This window comes from Pogona vitticeps, chromosome 5 (genome assembly GCF_051106095.1).
Source record: "Pogona vitticeps strain Pit_001003342236 chromosome 5, PviZW2.1, whole genome shotgun sequence".
Classification (NCBI taxonomy): Eukaryota; Metazoa; Chordata; class Lepidosauria; order Squamata; family Agamidae; genus Pogona; species Pogona vitticeps.
Genome location: NC_135787.1, coordinates 95,007,016 through 95,031,315, shown reverse-complemented (window position 1 = coordinate 95,031,315; position 24,300 = coordinate 95,007,016). Strand labels below are relative to the sequence as shown.

At 43.8% G+C, this 24,300-nt stretch overlaps 1 protein-coding gene across 1 annotated transcript in view; it reads right to left on the bottom strand.

Annotated features, from left to right (window-relative positions):
• The window catches only part of HGFAC (HGF activator), a 96,838-nt gene that overhangs the window by 52,950 nt on the left and 19,588 nt on the right, over window positions 1-24,300 (bottom strand). Inside the window, exons 3-6 of the mRNA XM_078394102.1 lie at window positions 24,102-24,215; window positions 23,587-23,718; window positions 15,188-15,298; window positions 10,219-10,393 (exon numbers count right to left, since the gene is read on the bottom strand). Of these exons, the coding sequence (XP_078250228.1) occupies window positions 10,219-10,393; window positions 15,188-15,298; window positions 23,587-23,718; window positions 24,102-24,215 (532 nt within the window). The remainder of the gene's footprint in view (window positions 1-10,218; window positions 10,394-15,187; window positions 15,299-23,586; window positions 23,719-24,101; window positions 24,216-24,300) is intronic.

The following is a 24,300-nucleotide window of genomic DNA, read 5'->3' as shown; positions in this document are numbered from 1 at the left end:
TTGCTCTTATTTCTTATTTAGCTTCAAAACATGCACTGGAAAGTTTGGTAATTATCCTGATTTTTTTTATCTCGTGACAGTTGTTAATTTATGCACCATACATGAATTGAAATACATTTGGTACATTTTGATCTGGGACTGTGTATACTTTACGTGTAGTTTAGCATAATTTTTGTGAGATGGAAGGCAATGACTGAAATCCTGTTGCTTTGGCACAGATGTGGAAGATAACTGTGTAACATTAATTCATATCTGTTTTTGTTACAGGCTGTCAAGTCACCTCCAACTTACAGTGACCCTATGAAAGAGAAATTCTCAGGGTGGTGTAGTGGATAGAGTGATGGACTGGGACTTTGCAGAGCAGGGTTCGAATCCCCACTTGGCCATGGAAACTCACTGGGGGAGGAAAACTGATAAAACCACTCCTTAAAATATCTCTTACCTTGAAAGCCCTATTAGGATTGCTATAGGTTTATTCCAGAAAAAAACATCTGCTTCATTGACTATGCAAAAGCCTTTGACTGTGTGGACCACAACAAACTATGGCAAGTTCCTAAAGAAATGGGAGTGCCTGATCACCTGATCTATCTCTTCAGAAAGCTATATGTAGGACAGGAAGCAACAGTTAGAACTGGATATGGAACAACTGATTGGGAAAGGAGTACAACAAGGCTGTATATTGTCTCTCTGCTTATTTAACTTATATGCAGACTACATCATGCGAAAGACTGGACTGGAGGAATCCCAAAACAGAATTAAGATTGCTGGAAGAAATATCAACACCTCAGATATGCAGAAAGTGCATATCTGATGGTAGAAAGTGAGGAGGAATTAAAGAACCTTGTAATGAGGGTGAAAGAGGAAAGCACAAAAAATGGTCTGAAGCTCAACATCCAAAAAACTAAGATCATGGCCACTGGCCCCATCACCTCCTGGCAAATAGAAGGGGAGGATAACAGAGGTAATGACAGATTTTACTTTCTTGGGCTCCATGATCACTGCAGATGGTGACAACAGCCACGAAATTAAAAGATGCCTGCTTTTTGGGAGGAAAGCAATGACAAATCTAGACAGCATCTTAAAAGCAGAGACAATGTCTTGCTGACAAAGGGCTGCATAGTCAAAGCTATGGTTTTTCCAGGAGCAATGTATGGAAGTGAGAGCTGGACCATAAAGAAGGCTGACCGCTGAAAAATTGATGCCTTTGAATTGTGGTGCTGGAGGAGACTCTTGAGAGTGCCCTGGACTGCAAAGAGAACAAAGCTATCAGTTCTGAAGGAAATCAACCCTGAGTGCTCACTGGAAGGACAGATCCTGAAGCTGAGGCTCCTGTACTTTGGCCATCTCATGAGAAGAGAATGCACCCTGGAAAAGACCCTGATGTTGGGAAAGTGTGAAGGCAAGAGGAGAAGGGGACGAGATGGATGGACAGTGTCATCGAAGCTACCAACATGAATTTGACCCAACTCTGGGAGGCAGTGGAAGACAGGAGGGCCTGGCGTGCTCTGATCCATGGCGTCACAAAGAGTCGGACATGACTTAACGACTAAATAACAATAATAGGTTCCAACTTGGTGACACGTGAATGAGAGTTCTCCAAAATGTCTTGTCTTCAACTGCCCTTCTCAGCTCTTGTAAACTCAATCCTGTAGGTTCCTTCAGGGAGTCAGTCCAATAACAAGATTTTTTCATACTGTTGGGGGTAAACATGTACCTTCGGTATTACAAGTTTTCAAGGCCAGGACTATATCACAAATGCTTTATGGTTCTCAACTGTTCGCCTATGCTAATTTACGACCTCTGGAGATTGTTCAGACCAAGTTTGTGAGAGCCATCCTTGGAGTCCCACCTTGTACTTCCAATGTGGCTCTCCGCTTAGAGGTCGGGTTAAAATCCATTAAAGCACAGGCTAAAGTCCTTATGCTGATATACTGGATTAAACTGATTTTTTCATTAGAAGGCTTGGCCCCACTGATCCTACTAGATTCTTTTCAGTCGGAGTGGAAGAAGCACATAACAGAAGAGATATTGAAAATTGGCTTTTCCCCCAGTATACTTATAGCAATGGGTCTTACAGATGCCATTAAAGCGGTGAAGTTAAGGGTATGGGACATTGAATTACAGGACCATGTTGGCCAGTTAGGGAAATATAACTTCCTTAAGAAATCTGCCTTTATCACCTCCTCATACTTAGCCAGCACTATGTCATCTAAAGCCATAAGGGCTTTTACGCTAGCTAGGCTTAACGTACTACCTTCTAAGCTTCTGGAGGGAAGATTTCGAGGTTTGCCTGCATCAGATTGTCTCTGCCCCTGTAATAGTGATAAAGTTGAAACAGTTGGTCATGTTCTTCTTTTTTGTACCTGTTATCGGGATCTTCGCATGGAGCTTTTATCATCTATTATCTGTAAATCTCCTGGGAGATCAGAGGAGGATTATGTGCAGTGGCTACTCTCTGACAGTACCCCTTATATTACTAGACAAGTGGCCAAATTCTGTGCTGCAGCAATGGTTATTCGTAAACAGATGTTTGGGTAGGTGATTTTAGATCGACAATATAATATTTTAATACAACACTATCTGTGGTTTTATCTATATCAAGGATATATTATGTTATTAATTGGAAATAAGGGTTTGTTTTATCATGTTTTAATGGAATTTTATTACCCTGCTCGACTTTCCTAAACAATAATTGTATGTATCTATTTTATACTGTTCTGGTTTTACTGGTCTTTGACCGTAATAAAGTATACCTACCTACCTACCATCTCATACTTGGTCTTCCCCTTTTCTTGCTGCCTTCCATGTTTCCCAGCATCATTGCCTTTCCAGAGAATCCTGCATTCTCATGATATGGCCAAAGTAGGACAGCCTCAGTTTCCAGTTTATTGCCTCCAGAGTTAGTTCAGGCTTGATTTGATCTAGGATCCAATTGTTTATCTTCCTGACAGTCTAAGGTACAGTGGTGCCTCGCATAGCGATCACTCCGTTGAGCAACGAAATCGCTTAGCGATGGAGTTTTTGCGATCACAAAAGCAATCGCTTTGCGATGGTCCCTATAGGGTTTTTTCGCTTTGTGATGATCATGGGGAAGCGATCAGGGCAAAGCAACCCTTTTTTAACAGCTGATCGGCGGTTTCAAAATGGCCTCTGGGAAAACAAAATGGCCACCCGCTGTTTTTCCTCGCTTAAGAGGCAGCGAAAATGGCAGTGCTATGGAGGATTTTTGCTTAAAGGTGATGTTTTAGGAATGCATTAATCGCATTTTAATGCGTTTCTATGGGCTTCTTAATTTCGCTTAGTGATGTTTTCGCTTAGCAACATTTTTTTTCCGGAATGGATTAACGTCGCTAAGCGAGGCACCACTGTATCTGCAAAGCTCTTCTCCAGCATCATATTTCAAAGAGATTTTTTTTCCTGTCAGCTTTCTTAACTGTCCAGCTTTCACACACATACATGGAGATCACACATAAAATTCTGCCCATAGCTGATGGCCTAATCTTGCCAAGGTATTCTGTTAAGCCATGCTGAATCAGGCCCTACAAGAGGCACGTGCCAGATCCAATTGTACCTGCTACCTGGGAAAGAATTAACCTAATGCACCTCCTGGAAGGCTTTGGCAGAAGCCATCTTGTGTGCAAACCGCACACACCCCTGCTCCTCTTAATCAAATTCAAAAGCAGCTTCTACCAAAGTGAAACATTTCTGGCCAAGCAATTGATGAGGCTTCCTGAAAGAGACAACTTGAACTTCTAATCTTGAGAAAGGGAGAGTGACCCTGGGAGAGAGTGATGATTTCAGCTAGAAATGGGCATGAACTGCCAATTTAGCAGCTTGTGCCAGTTTGTTTAGCAGATGTTTGGCACTTCAAAACCCCACCTCCTCTGGTGGATACTCAGAGGCAGTGGCCTGGCTTCCTTGCCTCACCTCCTCTGGGTGCTGCCTTTGATTGGCACCTGCCAGAGGAAGTGAGGCTTTGAAGTGCCAAACACCTGTTCAGCTGTTAGACAGACTGGCACAAAATGCCAAATCAGCAAACCAGACCTTACCTTTCACTGTTCTGAGTTCATTAAAACTAGCTTTCCTAGTGTCCAGTGGATACATGTGGCTATGCTCTGTTTTTGTTTCCTTTGAGATTAAAACATCAATCCCAGGGAAAATTCTGGAGCAGATTAAAGAACAGTCACTGTGCAAAGCACCTTGAAAACAATGCATTAATAACGAGAAGCCAATACGGAGTTGTTAAGAACAAATCATGCCAAACTAATCCAGTTTTATTCTTTGATCATGTAACCTCGCTGGTAGACAATGGGAGTGCTGTAGATATAATATATCTTGATTTCAGCAAAGCCTTTGACAAAATGCCCCATGATATTCTGAGTGGCAAACTAACTAGCTGTAGGCTGGATAGAACAACTGTCAGGTGCATACACAGTTACAGAATTGTACTCAGAGGGTGATGACTAATGGCTCCTTCTCGAACTGGGAGGAGGTTACTACTGAGGTAACCCCAGGGCTCAGTGATGGTCCAAGAGCTATTCAATATTTTTATTAATGACCTGGATCAAGGGATACAGGAAATACAAATCAAATTTGTGGATGATACAAACCTGGGTGGAATAGCTAACACCCTGGAAGATAATAATAAAATTCAAAATGATCTAGATAGGCTTGAGCACTGGGCTAAAAACAGAATGGGATTTAACAGTGAGAAGTTCAAAGTAATGTACCTTGGAAAAAGAAACCAAATACACAGTTACAAGATGGGGGATACCTGGCTCAGCAATGCTATGAGCAAGAAGGATCTTAGAATTGTCATAGATCACAAGGTGAATATAAGCCAACAGTGTGATGTGGCTACAAAAAAGGCAAATGCATTACGATGCATTAACAGAAATATAGTCTCCAAATCCTGTGAGGAACTAGTTCCCTTCTATTCAGCTCTAGTTAGGCCTCATCTTGTGTACTGTGTCCAATTCCGGGAAACATACTTTAACAAGGATGCCAACAAACTGAAACAAGTTCAGAGAAGGGCAACAAGGAAGATCAGGGGGTTGGAAACCAAACTCTATGTGGAAAGACTGAAAGAACTAGGCCTTGAGAAAAGAAGACCAAGGGGAGATCTGATAGCACTTTTGAAAAAAATTTGCAAGATTGTTGTACAGAGGAGGGGCACACAACAATGGGCCCAAGTTACAGAAGCCAGACTTCAGTTGAATATCAGGAAAAAACCTAACTGTTCGAGCAGTACAACAATCAAACCAATTATGTTGGGAGGTGATAAGCACTCCAACGCTGGAAGCATTCAAGTGAAGATTGTACAACCACCTGTCAGATCTGCTTTTGATTTGAATTCCTGCATTGAGCTGGGTGTTGGACTCAGTGGCCTTATAGGCACTTTCCAACTCAATTATTCTATGATTCTAGTTTCAACGATAACACAGTACAGACTCTTCAGGCAGGCTTTCCTTTAAATAACTGGTAGACCAGGGGAATTTTTTTAAAGGGTTATCATATTCTGTTGTTTTACTTGGGTTTTTAATATTGCTCTTAATTATAAGCTTTAATATATTGCCTAATTCTTTTTGATATTTTAATAATTTATTATTTTAATTTTTAACTTAGTTCCATTTAATACTGTAAGCTGCCTTGGATCCTTTAGGTGGCAATAAATAAATAAATATAAAGACTTTAAATAAATAAATATAAATAAGTAGCCCAGTAAACAATAGACTGATGTTTTGTGATTATTAGAAAACTACAGGCTTGAATTTACAAGAGCTGAACAGGGCAGTTTAGGACAGGACATTTTGGAGATCAATCATTCAGGGAGTCACCATAAGTCAGAAGCAACTTGATGGCACATCACAACAACAACAACAGGGCTAATGGTTTGTGATTCATGGACTCATAGAATCATAGAATGAGGAAGGTGCCTATAAGGCCACTGAGTCCAAGCCCTGACTCAATGCAGGAATCCAAATCAAAATTGTCTGAGTTTCTCTTGAATGACTCCAGTGTTAGTGCTCACCGCCTTCCAAGGTACTTGGTTTCATTGTTGTACTGCTGTAACAACTGAGACGTTTTTCCTAATATTCAACTGAAATCTTGCTTCCTGAACTTGAGCTCATTACTACATGTCCTGCACACTGGAATGGCTGAGGACAGATCATGTCGTATGGTTGTTGTGGGTTTTTCGGGCTCTTTGGCCGTGTTCTGAAGGTTGTTCTTCCTAATGTTTCGCCCGTCTCTGTGGCCAGCATCTTCAGAAGACAGCACTCTGTCCTCTGAAGATGCCGGCCACAGAGACTGGCGAAACGTTAGGAAGAACAACCTTCAGAACACAGCCAAAGAGCCCGAAAAACCCACAACAACCATTAGATCCCGGCTGTGAAAGCCTTCGCGAATACACAGATCATGTCCCTCCTCTGTATGACAACTTTTCAAGTATTAGAAGAGTGCTATCATATCTCCCCTCAGTTTTCTTTTTTCAAGGCTAAACATGCTCAGTTATTTCAGTTTTTCCTCATAGGACTTGGTTTTTAGACCCCTGATCATCCTTGTTGTCCTCCCCTTAACGTGCTCCAGTTTGTCGGTATCCTTCTTAAACTGTGGTGTCCACGGCTGGATATAGTACTCAAGATGAGAGTTTGTTGATCTTTTGCATGCTGTATTTTTGAGAGCTGGGAGCCAAGTTTTGTTGAGTTTCAGACTTTCCTCTTTTTTGTTGAAGTTCTGCTGGTGCTTGTGGATTTCAATGGCTTCCCTATGCAGTCTGACGTAATAATTGCTGGCGTTGTCCAGTATTTCAGCTACTTTAAGTAGCTGAACATGCTCTAAAACAAGCTGGACATGAAATTTTATTTCAAAATACTGAAATACTGGTATTTACTGGTACGTAATGACTGCTGTTGCTGTCCAGTATTTCAGCTACTTTAAGTAGCAGAACATGCCCTAAATGAAGCTATACTGAAAGCTCTCAAAAATACAGCATGCAAAAGGTCAACAAACTCTACCCAGCCACAAGGACCGGGGATCACTACACACAAAAGACAGCTAATGACACCCATCAATCACAGTGACAGATAATCTCTCCTCTTTATCACAACAATACACCCACAAGAAGACACACTAATCACCAATCTCCTAAAAAGGACAAAAGCCTATCTCACAGCCATAAATACTCAACTCCCAAGCAAACTACACCAGAGCACAGAATGCTGTCTTCTGAAGATGCCGGCCACGGAGACTGGTGAAATGTTAGGAAGAGCAACTTTCAGAACATGGCCAAAGAGCCCAAAAAACCCACAACAACCACAAGGAACTATTATTTAATGGATTTTGGAGGCTATGTAAATTTGCATTTGTCTTTTTTGCAGCCATATTGCACTGTTGGCTTATATCCAATTTTTTTTTATCTACAGCAACTACTAGATCATATCTAGTATTACTTGGCTGAGTATCCCCAATCTCTGTATTTGGTGTCTTTCTCCTAGGTGTTGAAAGTTGCACTTATTCCTGCTAAATGTCAGCCCAATGCTCAAAACTATCAAGATCTTTTTGAATTTTGTTCTTGTCTTCCAAGGTATTAGCTATTCCCCTCATTTTTGTGTGATCCACAAATTTTATAAGCATTCCCTGCACACCCTCATTGATGTCATTAATAAACATGTTGAAGAGTACTGGCCCAGGACTGAATTCTGTGGTACCCCACTTGTTTCCTTCTCCCAGTTTGAGAGAGAGTCATTGATAAGCACTCTCTAAGTATGATTCTGTAACCAACTGTGTATCCACCTGTGTATCCAGCCTATACCTGGTTAGCTTGCTAATAGAGTATCATGGGCCACTTAATCAAATGTTTAGAAGATGGAGGGGCTATTGGTTATAAAATGCCCACCACCACCAAGGAGAGGTCTGTGGCTAGAATTCAACTGAAGAATTACACTGGTTACCAGTTTGCATTTTAACAGGAAATGCTGCTAGTTTGGACAGTGGCATACACATTTGCTGTCAAGCACCAAGTTATGCAATTGATGTGCAGCACTGAAGGCCTATGCCAACTTCCTAAGTCATGGCAATTCACCGCTGAGATTTGCTCCAGTGGACTTACACTGGCAAGTGCAAGTAGTAGGATTCTGGTTACGTTTTGTTTCTATCTACCATATTTTTCCATTTATAAGATTCTCCCCCCCAACTTTTCTAATGCCCAAATTAAGAAATCTTAACTTAGCTTTGAATATCCAGCCTCTGGGCTCAGAACACTTAAATTTCCCTGATGAATCTGAGCACTGCCTACAGGCTCCACCTCTAACTAGGTCTGTTCCAATTGGTTTGTTCACCATCAGCTGACATCAGCTCCATAAGGCTCATGAGTGGAGGAAGCCAAGTCTCCTTACTGTAGGAAGCTAAGCCTCCTGATTAGAGGCAGCCTGTTTTTGCAGAGGCAAGGTATGGGCCATTTTCGTCTCTCCTCGGCTTACTTTCATGTATAAGACGACCTTCAATTTTTAGTCTAAAGATTTTTGATAAAAGTGTCACCTTATAGATGGAAAAATATGGTATATTTTTAATCAACTATAAGCCATTTTTCAATTATGATTGAAGACTGATATTGAATAAGAATAAATATATGCCAGGCTTTAGAATTTTAAAGGAAATTCATTTTTGAAGTGTGATAATTTTGAAGTGTGAAAGGAAATTCATTTTTGAAGTGTGATAAAATGTAAATGACTAGCACTCTTTCAACAGAAAACCTGGGAAAATAGTACTTACTTGTAAAATTCAAATTGTAGCAATGTCATTTTCACATCAGTCACTAAGCACACACATTCCACCCAACCATATCACTGTGGCAAAGATTGCTTTCTGGCTTCTATGCATCCAGCATTACGATATTTTCCATGTATAAGACTATACTTTTGTTTAAAATCTTTAGACTAAAATTGAGGGTCGTCTTATACACGGAAGTAAGCTGAGGAGAGAACAAAAACAAGTGGAGGGGAAAGCAGGGATCAAAGTGATCCTGCAGGGCTTTGACCACTGCTTTCCTCTCCACTTGCTAAGCCTTAGCAAAAGGAAAGCAGGGGTCAAAGTGCTGCAGGATTGCTTTGATCCCTGCTTTCCCCTCTGCTTGCTAAGTCCCATGGGGTTTACCAAAAAGAGGGAGGAAAGGATCAAAGCAATCCCATGGCTGTATAAGGGGGAAAGGGATAAAAATCCTATTGTGCAGTCACAGAATTGCTTTGATCCCTTTTCACCTCCTTTTGCTAAGCCCCGTGGGGCTTAGAACAAAGGTAGAAAGCACGGATCAAAGCGATCCTGCATCACTTTGATCCCTTTCCACCTACATTTGCTAAGCCCCATTTAGATTTCTTAATTTTTGGTTAGAAAAGTGAGGGGTGTCTTATACATGGTGGCGTCTTATACACGGAAAAATATGGTAAATAGAAAGCTGGACTAGATACAAATGGAATGAAAATAGGTGGGGAACATCAATAATTTAAGATATGCTGATGAAGCCATGTTACTGGCAGAAAGCAGGAATGACTTTAAGCAACAACTGAGGAAGGAGAAAGAAGAAAGTGCAAAAGTGAGACTATAGAAGAAATACAAAAGAACATTTAACTTCAGTGCTAATAATGGTACAATAATCAAACCATTTTGATACTGCAGCCAAGAAATCAGAAGAAAACTTTGGAGGGCAGCTATGAGGGAATCAGAAAAGATTAACAAGTTTAAAAGTGTGCCACTGGAAACCCAGTCTGGTATCTTCCATACAATCAGTATTTCCAGTTACTATGTATGCATGTCAAAGTTAGGTATTGAAACAAACTGACAGGGGAAAAAATCATTCATTCAAAATATGTTCCAGGACCAAAAAGACAAACAAGTAGCTCCTAGATAAAAATTAGGCCTGAACTTTCTCTAGAGTAAAAAAAAAAAATCATGAAACTGAAGCTCTTGTACTTTGGGCACATCATGAGATAACCAGACTCACTGGAAAAGATGATGCTAGGAAGAGTTGAAGGCAGCAGGAAAAAAAGGAAGACCAGATATGAAGGAAGCCACAGGCTTGTGTTTGCAATAGCTGAGCATGGCTGTTAATGACAGGACATTTTGCAAGTCACTCATTCATAAGGTCACCGTATATCATAGGTAACTGGATGACATTCAGCAACATTTACTCCCTCCCAGCCAATATTCTGGGCATTTTCTTACCGGCAGTATGAATATGACCCCAGTCCCTGTTGCTCAGGATTTTCAATGACATTAGCACTAAGATCTTGGTAAAGTAAATCTGAATTCCAAGGCAGACAGTTATTTCCAGAAAGCGTCTTCTTCACAATGCCTCTGTAATTTATTCCATTACCTGAATAGCACATCTGGCTAGGAACTAGATAGAAATAACAAAGAGTTAAATTAGTGCCAAAGAAACAGCAGGCAGAAATTCATTATCCATTTTCCAAGGGATGTCTTCACAAAACTGGGCCATAACAAAAAGCCAGCACGTTAATCTTTACACTCAACAAACAGGTCTAAGTTAGTGATGGGGAAAGCTCACTTCTGAAGCTGAGCTACTTCCTGAAAAACTGAGGCAAACCTCAGCTTCATTCTGAGGCAACCTCATGTTTCTTCTACCTCACACCTTCATGAGATTTAACTCTTTCCACACCAATTCTGTTTCCCTACCCCCAGTTTCTCCCAGATATATTATCCCTTACCTTCCATCCTGTTTTAGTGAATTTTACCCAAAGGAAGCAGGCCAAAGGCAGAGAGACCTGTCTTTACATTGCAGTAGCCCCTGGAAAACTACATTGTCCAGAAGCTGTTGAAAGCCTGATGTACATTGTGCCTGGTGTCAGAGAAGGCAGGTACCTCCTCCCGTACTCCTTGCACTTGGACTAGAACGGTACAAGGGATGCATGGCTGATAGAAGTGGGGTTGGAGGCTGCCTAAATTAGAGGAATAAAATCGGAGGCAAAGAAGAACTCAGGTTTCATCATTCATGCCATGTGCAGGCTAAATAGCTCCCTTTGAAACTGATATGTCTGTGCCTGGAAATGTAAGCTTGGTGACACTGCTAGTGTAAATATAAGATACTGTTTGGATTATACTCTCTCTGCCAACATATATTATGCCAATATATATTATGCCAACATATATTATGCCAATATATATGGGTACCCAAGGCCAAGATAATGATATCTTTCCAACCTGTGGTCTATTATTATTATTTTATAAATATAGTTTGCTCATTTAGGAAACGTTAAGAATCAAGTACTTTCTATTTGATCTTGTAGATTTTCCTCACTTTGTTGTAGTTGAACACAAATGGCCTTTTGAAATATTCTACTCCATCTGGAAATGATTCCCTTGAAATGTGGTGCTGGAGGAGAGCTTTGTGGATACCCTGAACTGTCACAAAGATTAATAAGTGGGTCACAAATGGCAGTAGAATTACTTTGTTTTTTTTTCTTCAAAAGTATTTTTATCTTTTGTGTGGCCACTGTAAGCAGCACTCTCTGTGTCATCAACTTGGACATCACTTTGTTTTCCTCACAATGCCTTCTTCCTAGTGTCAGTCTAGGACCTTATGGTAGTGGTGGTGCTAACAGTTGGAAGGCACGGGAGAAAAAGTAGAAAAACCATTCTACAAAGTGGCCTTCTATTTCTAGGGGGAGTATGAAAAAGATACATTTATCCAGAAAAAAAAATGTCTTTTGAGAAATTTGGGATCACCCCTTGCCATTCTTTTGGCTCCAGCTCCAGCCCTTTCAAATGTTATACTTTTGAGGGCTCAATGTAGGCACATTTCCTCTACTGCCGATGCTTATAAAACAGCTCCTTCCCCTAAAGTAGTAGGTACTGTATGAGGGAAGGGAACATGCAGCTAGTGTTGTGTTACAGTTTACCCTCCAACTTCTCCAAAGTTTCAGTTCTCAGAATCACAGAATAATGAAATTGGAAGGGGCCTTATAAGGCCATCAAATCCAACCCTCTGCTCCATCCAGTAATCCAAATCAAAGTATACCTGACAGCTGGCTGTCTAAATATCTCTTGAATACCTCCAATGATTAAATGAAGCTCCCAATTTTCTACCTCACTTCTCATTTAGAATTTCTTCCAGTTATATTTCTGAGCTTTCCATAACATTTTAAAGTAACCAGTGATGCTGCATTTGTTTTTTCTTTGCATTCTACATCTCATCTTCAAGCTACACTTCCCTGGCTGCCCTGACTTCCTCAATCCTGTGTAAAAATTGGCAAATGGCATGTCCACCTTGGCTTTCCGTGAAGCTGGGATACGAGTGTGATGAGATAGGTTTTTGAGTTAAAATCTTTTAAGGCATATGGGTTTTGTAATTAAGAAATGAGCCAGAGAGGTTCCATCTTGTTTCTTTGTATAAAGTATCTTTGCTATGCTGACAAGTTGTTTTCTAGGCGAGCAGAGAGAATGTTATTCTGAAAGCCTGAGAAAGGACTCGGTGTGATTAGATAGATGGGAATTGTTGTGACTCTTTGATAAACCACCGTAACCCAAATAACATCTGGTGTGGATGGGAAAGAAGTCACGTGATGCAACAGGACTGTTTGCCTAGTAACGAACTCTGATTGGATGACATCGTGGGAAGGTGCAATAAGCCCTTGCCAGTTACTCTTGAAAAAGGAACTTTTTCACTATGGACATTGTCTCTCAAGACCAATCCTTCAGTCATTCGTGACACATGGGACTAACCTTTACTATACTGGATGATCCTTGGACTTATGGGATTTTTCCCTAAGGACTATGCTTGGACTAATTTCTATGGACTGTTACCTATGGAATATTCTTTATGGACTTCTTTTCTTGGAATACTCCATATGGACTATGCTCTTGTAATTTTGTAAGGACTATGGTATATTTACTGGATTTTTCTTTTCTAAGGACTATGGGACATATAATGGATTTTTACTTTTGTTAAGGGATTTTTATTCTACAGTATCACTGAGGACTATAGCCTTTTTATAACCTACTTGGTTTATTTTGTTTTTACTAATGATTTCCTGGACTGGAACTGTTTTTATTCTTTTTAATGGCTTTTTGTGTTTTTGTAAGGTTTTTGAACTCTTTTCTATTTTTCATGTTTTCTTTGCCTCACTACATCTTTGTATCTAAACAGCACAATGCTAGTTTATTTGTTTTGGTTTGATTTGGCTTTGATACCTAGTAACATGCTTATTCTTTAATAAAATAAAGATTATAAAACTCAATTGGTTTTCTGAACAGTACACTTGTCATAGGGTCATCTGAGAGTGCTGCCTCGGCCTAGCTTACTTAGAGTCCTGTCAGTGGAGCAAGTTAAGTCTAAGGACTACAAAGCCCACTTGACCTTTCCATAATAATATCTGAGAGTACAAGGGTGTTCTTATGTGGGCAGACCTGTGAGAAGGAGTGTTGTATCATGGCTAGCTGAATTTGGACTCATTCAGCCCATTTTAGCATGTGCAAATTCCTGATTGCTCTCTGTCCAGGCTTACACGTGTTTTTGGACCCGTGTTTGCTGACAACGAGTGCCAGCTGCCACAGAGATTACTGTACAATGAAAGGCAAAGCATGCATACACACTCTTCAGCAAATATTCTGAACCTTACCCAAGAATTTGTTTCCATAACTTCTTTTTGACAATTCTTTTCAAAAAGAATTTCTTTTCTATTAAATTTATTGAAGGTGATCAAAATTTTCAGGAGAGAAATTTTGTGTATAACACTACTCTTCTCTTGCGAAATCCAATTAAAAATTAATTCTCTCCTTTTTGAACATGCAACAGTGTACGATTCCTGTTGGCTGTTGCTACCTAGTGGCAGTTGGGAGAACTGCAATTCCTCTTTACCTCATCAGTACAGTTTGCCTCAGCTGTACAAAATCTTGAAACTTTGATGGGGCTTTTCTCTGCTTTATTACCCAAAACAGTGGTGCCACTATTACTATAAAACTGGGGGCAGGGATTTATGATGGACAGAAAATCTGACTGCAAAAGCATTGAAGACACAGGGTTAAATGTAACAGGCCGAGTGATGTAGGGGGCAAGTGGTTACTTAGCTAGACTACTGTATTTTTCGCTCCATAAGACGCACCGGACGTTAAGACACACTTAATTTTTAAATACTGAAAATTAAAATAAAAATATATAAACAGAGCAAGTCCCACACTGGGACTGCCAAAAAAAATCACCAAAAAGCAAAGCAACATAGAAACATGCCCCCCAGCCCAAATCTACCCTCCAAAACCCACCCAGAACATTTTTTAAAAAGTAAAAAGAAGCAACTAATTTTTAAATACCAAAAAATGAAGTAAAAATAAATAAACAGAGCAAGTCTCATGCTGGGACTGCAAAAAAATCACTAAAACACAAAGCAACATAGAAACATACCCCCAGCCCAAATCTACCCTCCAAAACCCACCCAGAACATTTTTTAAAAAGTAAAAAGCAGCACCTTACTGGTCAAAAGCCTCCTGGAGGTCCTCAGAAGCCAGCGATGGTGGTGGTGGTGGGCTCCCCACAGGGCCTGCTGAGGCCTCCGGAGGCCTGGGAAGCCAGCGATGGTGCCTGGGGGAGGCCCCCACGGGGCCTGCTGAGGCCTCCGGAGGCCTGGGAAGCCAGTGATGGTGCCTGGGGGAGGCCCCCACAGGGCCTGCTGAGGCCTCCGAAGGCCTGGGAAACCAGCGATGGTGGCATGGAGGGGACAGTATTCGCTCCATAAGACGGATGCACTTCCCCCCCAATTTTTTTGGGAGAAAAAGTACGTCTTATGGTGCAAAAAATACGGTAACTACCTATGCAATTCTGTTGCTCTTTTGTCCACCATAATGTGGAAAACGCCCAAATCTAGGGACTGGTGGTTGAGACATAGGTGATGACTATATTACTGAACAAGCTGAGCTGCAGAAAATAGATAACAAAAGCTCAAAATTCAACTCTGAAATTCAGGCCTTTTACATATAAAAATATAAAGGAACCAGGAATTGTTCATCTAATTCAATACAGTACCAGGAAAAAAACAATCCATGACTCCTTAAGATTAATCACAGAAGAGAGAGAGAAGGAACTACAGCCCCAGTGAATGAAAAATTATGATCTGATGTAGTGAAAGAGAAAATATGTTTAACACAATTTGTTTAAGCTGTCTGTAAAGCACTGTATACTCACCAATATTGCAATATTTTCCTACGAAAGGCTGTTTGCACGCACAGACGGTTCTGTTAGTGGAGAGAATCCTCCTGCAAGAACTGTCATGGAGGCAGGGATTGACAGTACACTCTACAAGGAAAAATAAAAATTCACACAATGTAATACCCGGCTATGCCAAGAACCCTGTGTACAAGTGGCCCTATGAAACCTTACTGTTTTCATTGCAAGTCAGAAGCTCAGCGAGCATGGAGCTAGCTGAGTTTCCTTGGGGATGGAGTTTAGCAACTGAGGTGCCACTACAGAGAAAGCCCTGTCTTACATACTGGCCAATCTAGTTTTTAGAGAAACTAGAACTAAACAAAACATAGGGTATCACAATATACCCATACTGCCTACATGGATATAATGTCATTTCAGCCCTTAGTAGGTGCCATTTCTTGGGATTCTAGAGCATAAGTGAACATGGGAAGTCCTCAACACAATTCATTAAACCTACTGTCAAGGTTCGGCAGGAGAGGCACCAGGACCTAGTCCAGGGCGAGACTACAGCAACAAGGTAGAACCAACCCCACAGCCCAGAGACCAACCAGCTGGGGTTTTGAGTCCAAAGAGTAGCCGGATAGAAGGATGATGCAAATTGTGGTCAGACTAGGAGGAACTGTATCAAGGAAGCAGGGTCTATGGATGCAGGAGAGGTAAGGCAGGAACAACCAGGCAGGGCAGGGATCACCAGGCAAAGCAGGAACAAGGAGGCTGGCAGGCAAGGCAGGAGCATGGCAGCTCTTCAGAGACAGAACCTTTCCAGTCCATCAGATAATGCCGTGTCCCTCAAATGTGTTTGGAGTCCAGCATTCTGGCAACCTCAAATTCTTCATGGTCCTGAACCTTCATAGGTGGAGGCGGGGGGGTCTGATGTCCAAGGAACGCATTGGCCGTAAATGATTTCAGCAGGGACATGTGGAACATGGTGTAGATCCAGAGGTGTGCTGGAAGACCCAACTCATAAGTGACTCAGTTGATTTACTGGGTGACATGTAAAGCCCCTTGAAATTTATAATCCAACTTAGCAGATGGGTGTGGAGCATAGCAATGTTTCATGGATAACCAAATACTGTCCCCAAAACAGAACTGGGGTGCTTCTCAGCATTGCTGGTCTGTCCTTTATAGGCAGCCTTGGCAGGGTCCAAGTGCTGCTGGAGTTCCACCTGCATGGTGTGTAGAAACTGGAAGCGGTCAGCAGGGAACTTCCAGGGAAGTAGCTGGTGTGCTCAGGTGGTCTTGTGGATGCTGCCCATTATTTGAAAATAAAGGGCTTAGTCCTGTAGAGGAGTGGTCCATGTTGTTGTAAGCAAATTCCACCAAGGGCAGAAGGTCCACACAGTCATCTTGGTGGAAGTTCAGGAAGCAATGGAGATACTGTTACAGGACCTGGTTCACTCACTCCATATGCCCATCTGTTTCTGGGTGATGTGCTGAGGACAACCGCCTTTCCACACCAAGGTTTAGGAATGCAGTCCAGAAATGGGTGGTAAACTGGGCACCGCAATTAGTGACGATGGCATCAGGGAGGCCATGGAGCCGGAAAATATGTGTGAGAACAAGATGAGCAGTCTGGGTTGCACTGGGCAGTTTAGGCACAGGGGCAAAATGTGTCATCTTCATAAACATATCCACCATGACCAGAATTACTGTGTGACCCTGTGATGGAAGGAGGTCCACAATAAAATCAAGAGACACCATGGACCATGGGCGAGGGGTGGGTGGGCAGAGGCTGTAGCAACCCTTTGGGGAGGTGATGGCTAGATAGCTTAGTTCAGGCACAGTATCACAGGACTGTATATATGTATGGATGTCTGACTGTCATGTCATCCACGAGTAAGTCCGAGCCACCAAATGTGTGGTCTTAGCAAATCCGCAATGACCTGCAGTGCATTGCTGCAGTACTTGAAGCCAGAGGTCTCATTCCGGAATATAGAGGCGGATGCTGAAAAACAGACAGCCATCTCCCCAAGTCCACAGGCAAGGGCCCCATGTTGGGTGCAAGAGACTGGGCATAAGGGTCAGTCTTCAGGGACTGCCCAACGTGCTGCAGGAAGGCCTGAGTCACTGATCCTCGTAGGAAGCTGTGGGGCAGGAACATAGGAGTCGGCTCAGGAGTGTCTCCTTCACGGTCATCTTGGGGTGAAAGGGCATCAGCCTTTCCATTCTGTGACCCAGGGCAGTAAGTAATCTGGAGATGAACTGTGCCCACTGAGCATGACACGACTGTAGACACTTCATAGCTAGAAGTGCTCCAGATTCCTGTGATCAGTGAGCACCTGCACTGGGTGTTTAACACCCTCGGCACTACTGGACGCATCAGTTTCCAGAACAAATGGCAGCTCAGGATCCAGATGGACCAGGATGGGGCCTGAAGTGAAGATGGTCTTGAGTCCTTCAAATGCTTTCAGAGCCTGAGGGGGTCCATGAAAATTTAGCCCCCTTCCTCAGGAGAGCTGTGAGTGGGGCAATGCAGTGAGAGAAGCCTTGAATAAGCCGGCAATAGAGGTTAGCAAAGCCCAAAAAATCACTGAAGAGCCTTTACCCCTTTTGGGAATTCCCAGTCCATGATGGCTTGGACCTTGTGACAGTCCCTTTGTAACCTTTCTGGGGAAACAATATAGCCCAGAAATTCCATAGAGGTCTGGTGGAAAAGGCACTTTTCCAGCCAGGTGATGCTTCCAGAGGCAAAGGAGAATTATCCAGACATGTGAAATATGTTTCTCCAGGGTGTCTGAAAAAAACAAAATTTCATCCAAATAGACAACCACAAAACAGTCCAGGAGATCTTGGAAGATGTCATTGATAAAGTGCTGGAAAATCGCTGGGACATTGCACAAACCAAATGGCATGACCAAATATTCAAAATGGCCATAACGAGTGTGAAATGGTGTCTTCCACTTATCACCCTCCTGGATTCTCACCAGATTATATGCCCCATGAAGATCTAACTTAGAAAAGAGGTGAGCTCCCTGATGCTGCTTGAACAATTCCGGGATTAGATGTAGAGGGTATTGGTTCTTGATTGTTACCTGGTTCAGTTGTCACTAACCAGTCCAAGGGCACAATCCCCCATCTTTCTTTTTGACAAAGATAATAGGTGTCCCTGCAGGCAAGGTGAATGGGTGAATAAACCTTCTGGCTAGGTTCTCTTTCAGGTTTTTGCGGAGAGCCCCCAGTTCAGGAGCAGACAGGGCATAGATCCATCCAAAAGGAATCTCCATGCAGGGGTGGAGATCAATAGGACAATCATAAGGCTGGTGTGGGGGCAATGTCTCAGCCCTCCCTTTTTTTTCAAAAACATCAGCCAGATCCTGGTGCAGTGCAGGGATGGTAACTTCCAGCTTCTGGGGGCAGTCTTCTGTTGAGGATTCAGCTACTGCACCCGCCCCAACCTTGACCATAGTATCCTGGAAACAGTTTTCCTGACAATGGGCAGATGGGAAATGGACCCAAGAAATCTCAAGGTCGTATTTTGTTAACCAGGTAATCCCCAGGATTACTGAGAAGTGAAGTGCACTGATCAAATCAAATCAAGTCAGTTTGTGGTGAGTAGAGCTCACGAGCATTCCCAAAGGTTCTGTTTCTTGTATCACTGGACCTGATGCAAGGAGAGTACTGTCCAATCCTTCCACTGGTACAGGGACCAGCTTCAGCTGGCAGGAGATCTGAAACTTTCTTGCAACTTGATGTCCATGAAGTTAGATGATGCCCCAGAGTCTATCACAGCCAGCCCTTCATGGATAGCTCCCTGTAGGCTACCCCTTACAACCGTCGGGAGGAGCCATTTCCTGCTTGTTGAATCTTGGTGGGACAGGTGGAAGTGTAGTGGCCTTGGGTACCACAATAACGGCAAAGCTCTTGGTCGCTACAGCATTGCTTCTCAGCAAAGGTTAAGTGGTGATGAGAACCATCCACCTGCACTGGCTCTTGGGGTGGGCAGGCCCAACCCCAGCATGATGGCAGCTGTTCTTAAACAGAGAGTGGCAGCGCTCATGTTCCCGCTCTACCAACTGAGTGTCTATGTTAACACAGAGGGTAATGAATTAGTTCAAAGTGGTAGGCACAGTGACACGGGCTAGCTCATCCTTAAGAGCAGCATTCACTCCAGTCTGGAAATGGAACCGCTCTGCCACTTCATTCCAGGCAGCATAAGCTGCAAAGCAGCAAAACTCAGCTGCATAGTCAGCCACTGATCTGCAGCCCTGCCTTAGTGACTGCAGAGCCAAATCCACTGACTGCTGCCAGTTAGCATCTCCAAATATCTGCTCAAGAGCCTGCAAAAACACAGTCAGACCTCCCAATGAGGCATGATCCAGTTCAAGCAGACACCCAAACTAATGCTGGGCCTGACAGTAAACTGACCATCAGTGCCACCTTGCTTTGTTTACTGGGGTAGGCATCCAGACACATACAAAAAAGAAGCAGGTACTGGTTAATGAACCCCCTTAACTCCTTGCATTCCCCAAAAAACAGGCTGGCAAAGGGGGTGCTGGAGCCCTGACAGGTGGTGAAGATGCTGGCACATTCTGGAGTGCAGCAACCTGGGAAGGCAGGGCCAGGACTTCTGCTTGTAGAGCCCATATAACATGGCTTACATCTGTGGACATGATGACTAGGTTGGGGTGCAAGCGGCATCAGCAAACTGTCAGGGTTCAGCAGGAGAGGCACCAGGACCCAGTCCAGGGCAAGACTACAGGAACAAGATACGTAGAAACCCTCCCCCCCACAGCCCAAACAGAGACCAACCAGCTGGGGGATTGAGTCCATACAGTAGCCAGGTAGAAGGATAATGCAAAACATGGTCAGACAGTCCAGGAAGAACTGTATCAAGGCAGCAGGGATTAGAGATGCAGGAACAAGGAGGTTTGTTTATTTATTTATTTATTTATTTATTTATTTATTTATTTATTTATTTATTTATTTATTATCTATTTATCTATTTATTTTATATCCCGCCTATCTGGTCAAGCGAGGACCACTCTAGGCGGCTAACAACCTTAAAAATAATACAGTAAACAATGTAAATAAACAGTTCTAAATCATAAGAACACTACATTACGATGCCAAAACACAAAACATAGAACCAGTAAAGAAGGAAAGAAAGAGGTCATGAGTTATGTGATAGAAAGGCCTGCCGAAACATCCAAGTTTTTAATTGCTTCTTAAAAGTACCCAGGGAGGGAGCCCCGCGAATCTCAGGAGGTAAGTTGTTCCAGAGGCGAGGAGCCACCGCCGAGAAGGCCCTGTTTCTTGTCTTTTCCTTGCGGGCCTCCCTCATTAGGCCCTCAGCCGCACCTCGTGGCTCGCACAAGTGACATGGGTAGATCTTGGTGGGAGTAGGCGTTCCGCCAAGTATTGAGGCCCTAAACTGTTTAGGGCTTTATAGGTAAGCATCAACACTTTGAAGTCGATACGGAATCGGATGGGCAGCCAATGCAATGCGGCCAGAGTGGGTGAAATACGGTGGTATTTTTTCACACCACTAAGTAATCTGGCCACCGCATTCTGCACCACCTGTAATTTCCGCAGCAGCCTCAAAGGTAGCCCCACGTAGAGCGCATTGCAGTGGTCTAATCTCGAGATTACGAGCGCATGCACCAAGGTAATGAGTGACCCCACATCAAAGTAGGACTGCAACTGGGCTATCCGCCTGAGGTGAAAAAAGGCGGTGCGGACCACCGACAGCACCTGGGATTCCATGGTGAGCGCCAGGTCCAGATGGATCCCCAAGCTGCGGACCCCATCCCTGGTGGGAAGAGTCACCCCCCCAAAAGTGAGGGAGTTTCCCAAACCCCCAACTGTGGGGGCGCCCACCCTCAGCACCTCCGTCTTGTCCGGGTTCAGCCTCAGCCCGTTCTCCTGCATCCATTGCAGTACAGTCCCCAGGCAGCGCTGAAGGGACAGGACGGCATCTCCTGCGGTAGGTGGAAAAGAGATGTAGAGCTGAGTGTCATCAGCGTACTGGTGACACCAGGCTCCACACCCCCTGATGACCCCACCCAGCGGCCTCATATAGATGTTAAACAGCATTGGGGAGATAATCGACCCCTGTGGAACTCCACAATTGAGACTCCACAGAGCCGATACACTCTCTGGGGGCGGTCCTCCAAGAAGGAACGGAGCCAGGCCAATGCCAAGCCACCTATTCCCAACTCGGAGAGCCTCCCCAGGAGGATACCGTGGTCAATGGTATCGAAGGCCGCTGAGATATTGAGGAGGACCAGCAGAGACACTTTGCCCCTGTCGGCCTCCTTCAGTAGGTCATCACACAGGGCAACCAATGCTGTCTCTGTCCCGTGGCGCAGCCTGAAGCCCGACTGAAATGGATCCAGAGCATCTGTTTCATCCAGGAGCGCCTGAAGCTGATCGGCAACCACCCCCTCGACCACCTTGCTTAGGAAAGAAACATTGGCGACGGGCCTATAGTTCCCAATTTCGTCCGCTGCCAAGCTGGGTTTCTTCCTAATGGGCCTAATGAATGTGTCCTTCAGGGCAGATGGAAATCTGCCCTCAAGGAAAGACCCATTAATTATAGCCGTGGCCCATTCCGTTGTTGAAGGCCTGGCTAATTTGATTAGCCAGGCTGGGCAAGGGTCCAAGGAGGAGGTGGTGGCACGACAGCGATCAAGCACCCTGGCCACAGAGTCAGGCGTGACAGGCTGAAAGGAGTCAAGAATCACCGGGCAAGGCAGAGCGCTGGACATCGCTGCTCGACTCACTGTATTTAAAAAAGGAGAGAGGTCCCGGCGGATGGCCTCCCCTTTTGATTTAAAAAATGCTGCAAATTGGTCCGGCGAAAAACTAGGGGGAGGCCCATCACCCAGACCAACTCTGGATAGGTCGCGTACTATATGGAATAACTCCGCCTGCTGGTTGGACGCTTCGCTTATCTGGTTAGCGAAGTATGATCGACTGGCAGCCTTTACCTTAGCCAGGTAAAGGTTAGTAGCGAGCTTAACAGCTATCCAATTAAAATCCATCGGGTCCTTTCTCCATTTGCACTCTAGCCGTCTCCTGACCCGCTTCAACGCCCGGAGATCCTGGTTAAACCAGGGCACCGGGCGGTCTCTGCGGCGGAGAGGGCATTTTGGAGCGATCATGTCTACAGCCCATGAGAACCAACCGTCAACCAGAGTGTCGACATGAGTGCCAGCCAGTTCAGCCGTGACACCTCTCATGGCTTCCTGGAATACAACCGGATCCAGTAGCCTTCGAGGGCGGACCATGACAGTAGGTCCATGCTCCCTGCGAGGGGGGAGGGCCATTTTGAGGGTGCATTTTATTAGGTGATGGTCCGACCATGACAAGGGAACCAACTCGAGGTCAGTCACCATCGGACCACGCTCGCTCACATTAGTGGAAAAAAACAGGTCAAGTGTGTGGCCGCCCACATGGGTGGGGCCATTGACATGTTGGGACATGTTCAAGAAGGCCATGGTCTCCAAGAACTCAAGAGCTGGCCTGGAAGTCTCTGCCCCCGCATGCACGTTGAAATCCCCCAAAACCAATAGCTTCGGGGAATCCAACAGTGCCGCAGAGACAAAGTCCACCAGCTCCGGTAGGGAAATGGCTGGGTCATGGGGAGCACGGTAGCCCAGCAAGATCCCAATACCATCCCTGGCCCCAATCAACACGTGGAGAGCCTCAAGACCCGGTTTTACCATTGAGGAGCACCTAGCAACCTCCAGGTTGGATTTATAGACAATGGCAACTCCCCCCCCGACCCTCCAGTCTACCCTGGTGTTGGACAGCATAACCGGGCGGACAGATGATTGCTAGGGCCCCCCCCTCTCCGCCAATCAGTGTTTCGGTTATCCATGCCAGGTCTGCATCCTGTTCCAAGATAAGATTGTAAATTACTTGGGCCTTATTGGATACAGACCTGGCATTCAACAACACCAGGCGCAGGCATCTCAGCAAAGACTTTCATTGCTAAGGCAAAAGTCTGTGAGGAAGGCCTGTTCTTATATAGCCCAGTCCTCAGATTCCCCAGGTGGCCCTCCTGAGGAGCTGGGCAACAGCTGCAGGGAAAGGGCCCAGTCCTGCAATCCTTACAGCAATTCTCATCAGATGGGGTCGATCCTGCCTGCACTAAGGTTGCTGGGTTCCAGCAAGGCCCCAGTCCTGACACCTACGGGGTTTTGTTACTTGAACGTTCTTTTTTTTTTTTTTTTTTTTTTGTGATTAGCTCAGTGGCTAAGTACAGTATTACTTCTATACCTCTCTGTGCTTTATTGCATGGAGTCTAGCCTTGCACCATTATACAAATCATCTCATCAAAGGTTTTCTTTATGTTTTATAACAAACACACAAAACTTTATAGTAGATAGTGGCAGTAGAATAAACCATGGGATTTAGAATTTGTATAGCAATACCTGTGTACTGTTCCTGTTGGCATTCGATTTGACTGTTCACACAGGTACATTGTTCCACTCTTCCTAGGAAGATCCTTGCCCAGCTTTCTCCAGTCTCAAAATATTCATAGAGTGTTCCATCAAAACATTTTGCTGTTAAAATAAAAAGACATAAGATTGTCTTTTTCCCTCATTCTGTTATAAAACAAACTAATGCTGGCTGGGAAGGTTTTTATAAAGAGTATTAGGCCTGGTCACATTTAGTCCAGGCTTCTATTTACTGTTAATTTGTTTTCATTTTTACTCAGATAACCATATCATCTGTTCTTAACTCAGAGTATTTGTCATACTTAAAGGGTTTTAGTTCCTGTCCCAATACCTAGATCTGTGCAATGCTGTTAGCATTGTAAGTCTGTGAGGGAAAGAGCCTGGCAGTGGCCTATCAAAGCCATTTCTGACTCACTTCGATTCATGCAAGAAGGGAAAGCACTGTAAATGTACATTGACATGAAATACTCAGTAGAAACAGCACTTACCCACTTCACAGTTTTTGCCCATGAATTCTTCAGGACAAATGCAATGGTAGGAACATTGACTGCATTCAGTAAAACACGTACCTCCATTTCTGCAAGGCTGACTTCTGCAATTATCTGAAAAATACATAGAACAAATAATTCTGTCCTTCGTGATCAAATTCCAACAGTGCCTTTTGATAATGACCCGATGACCAAGACT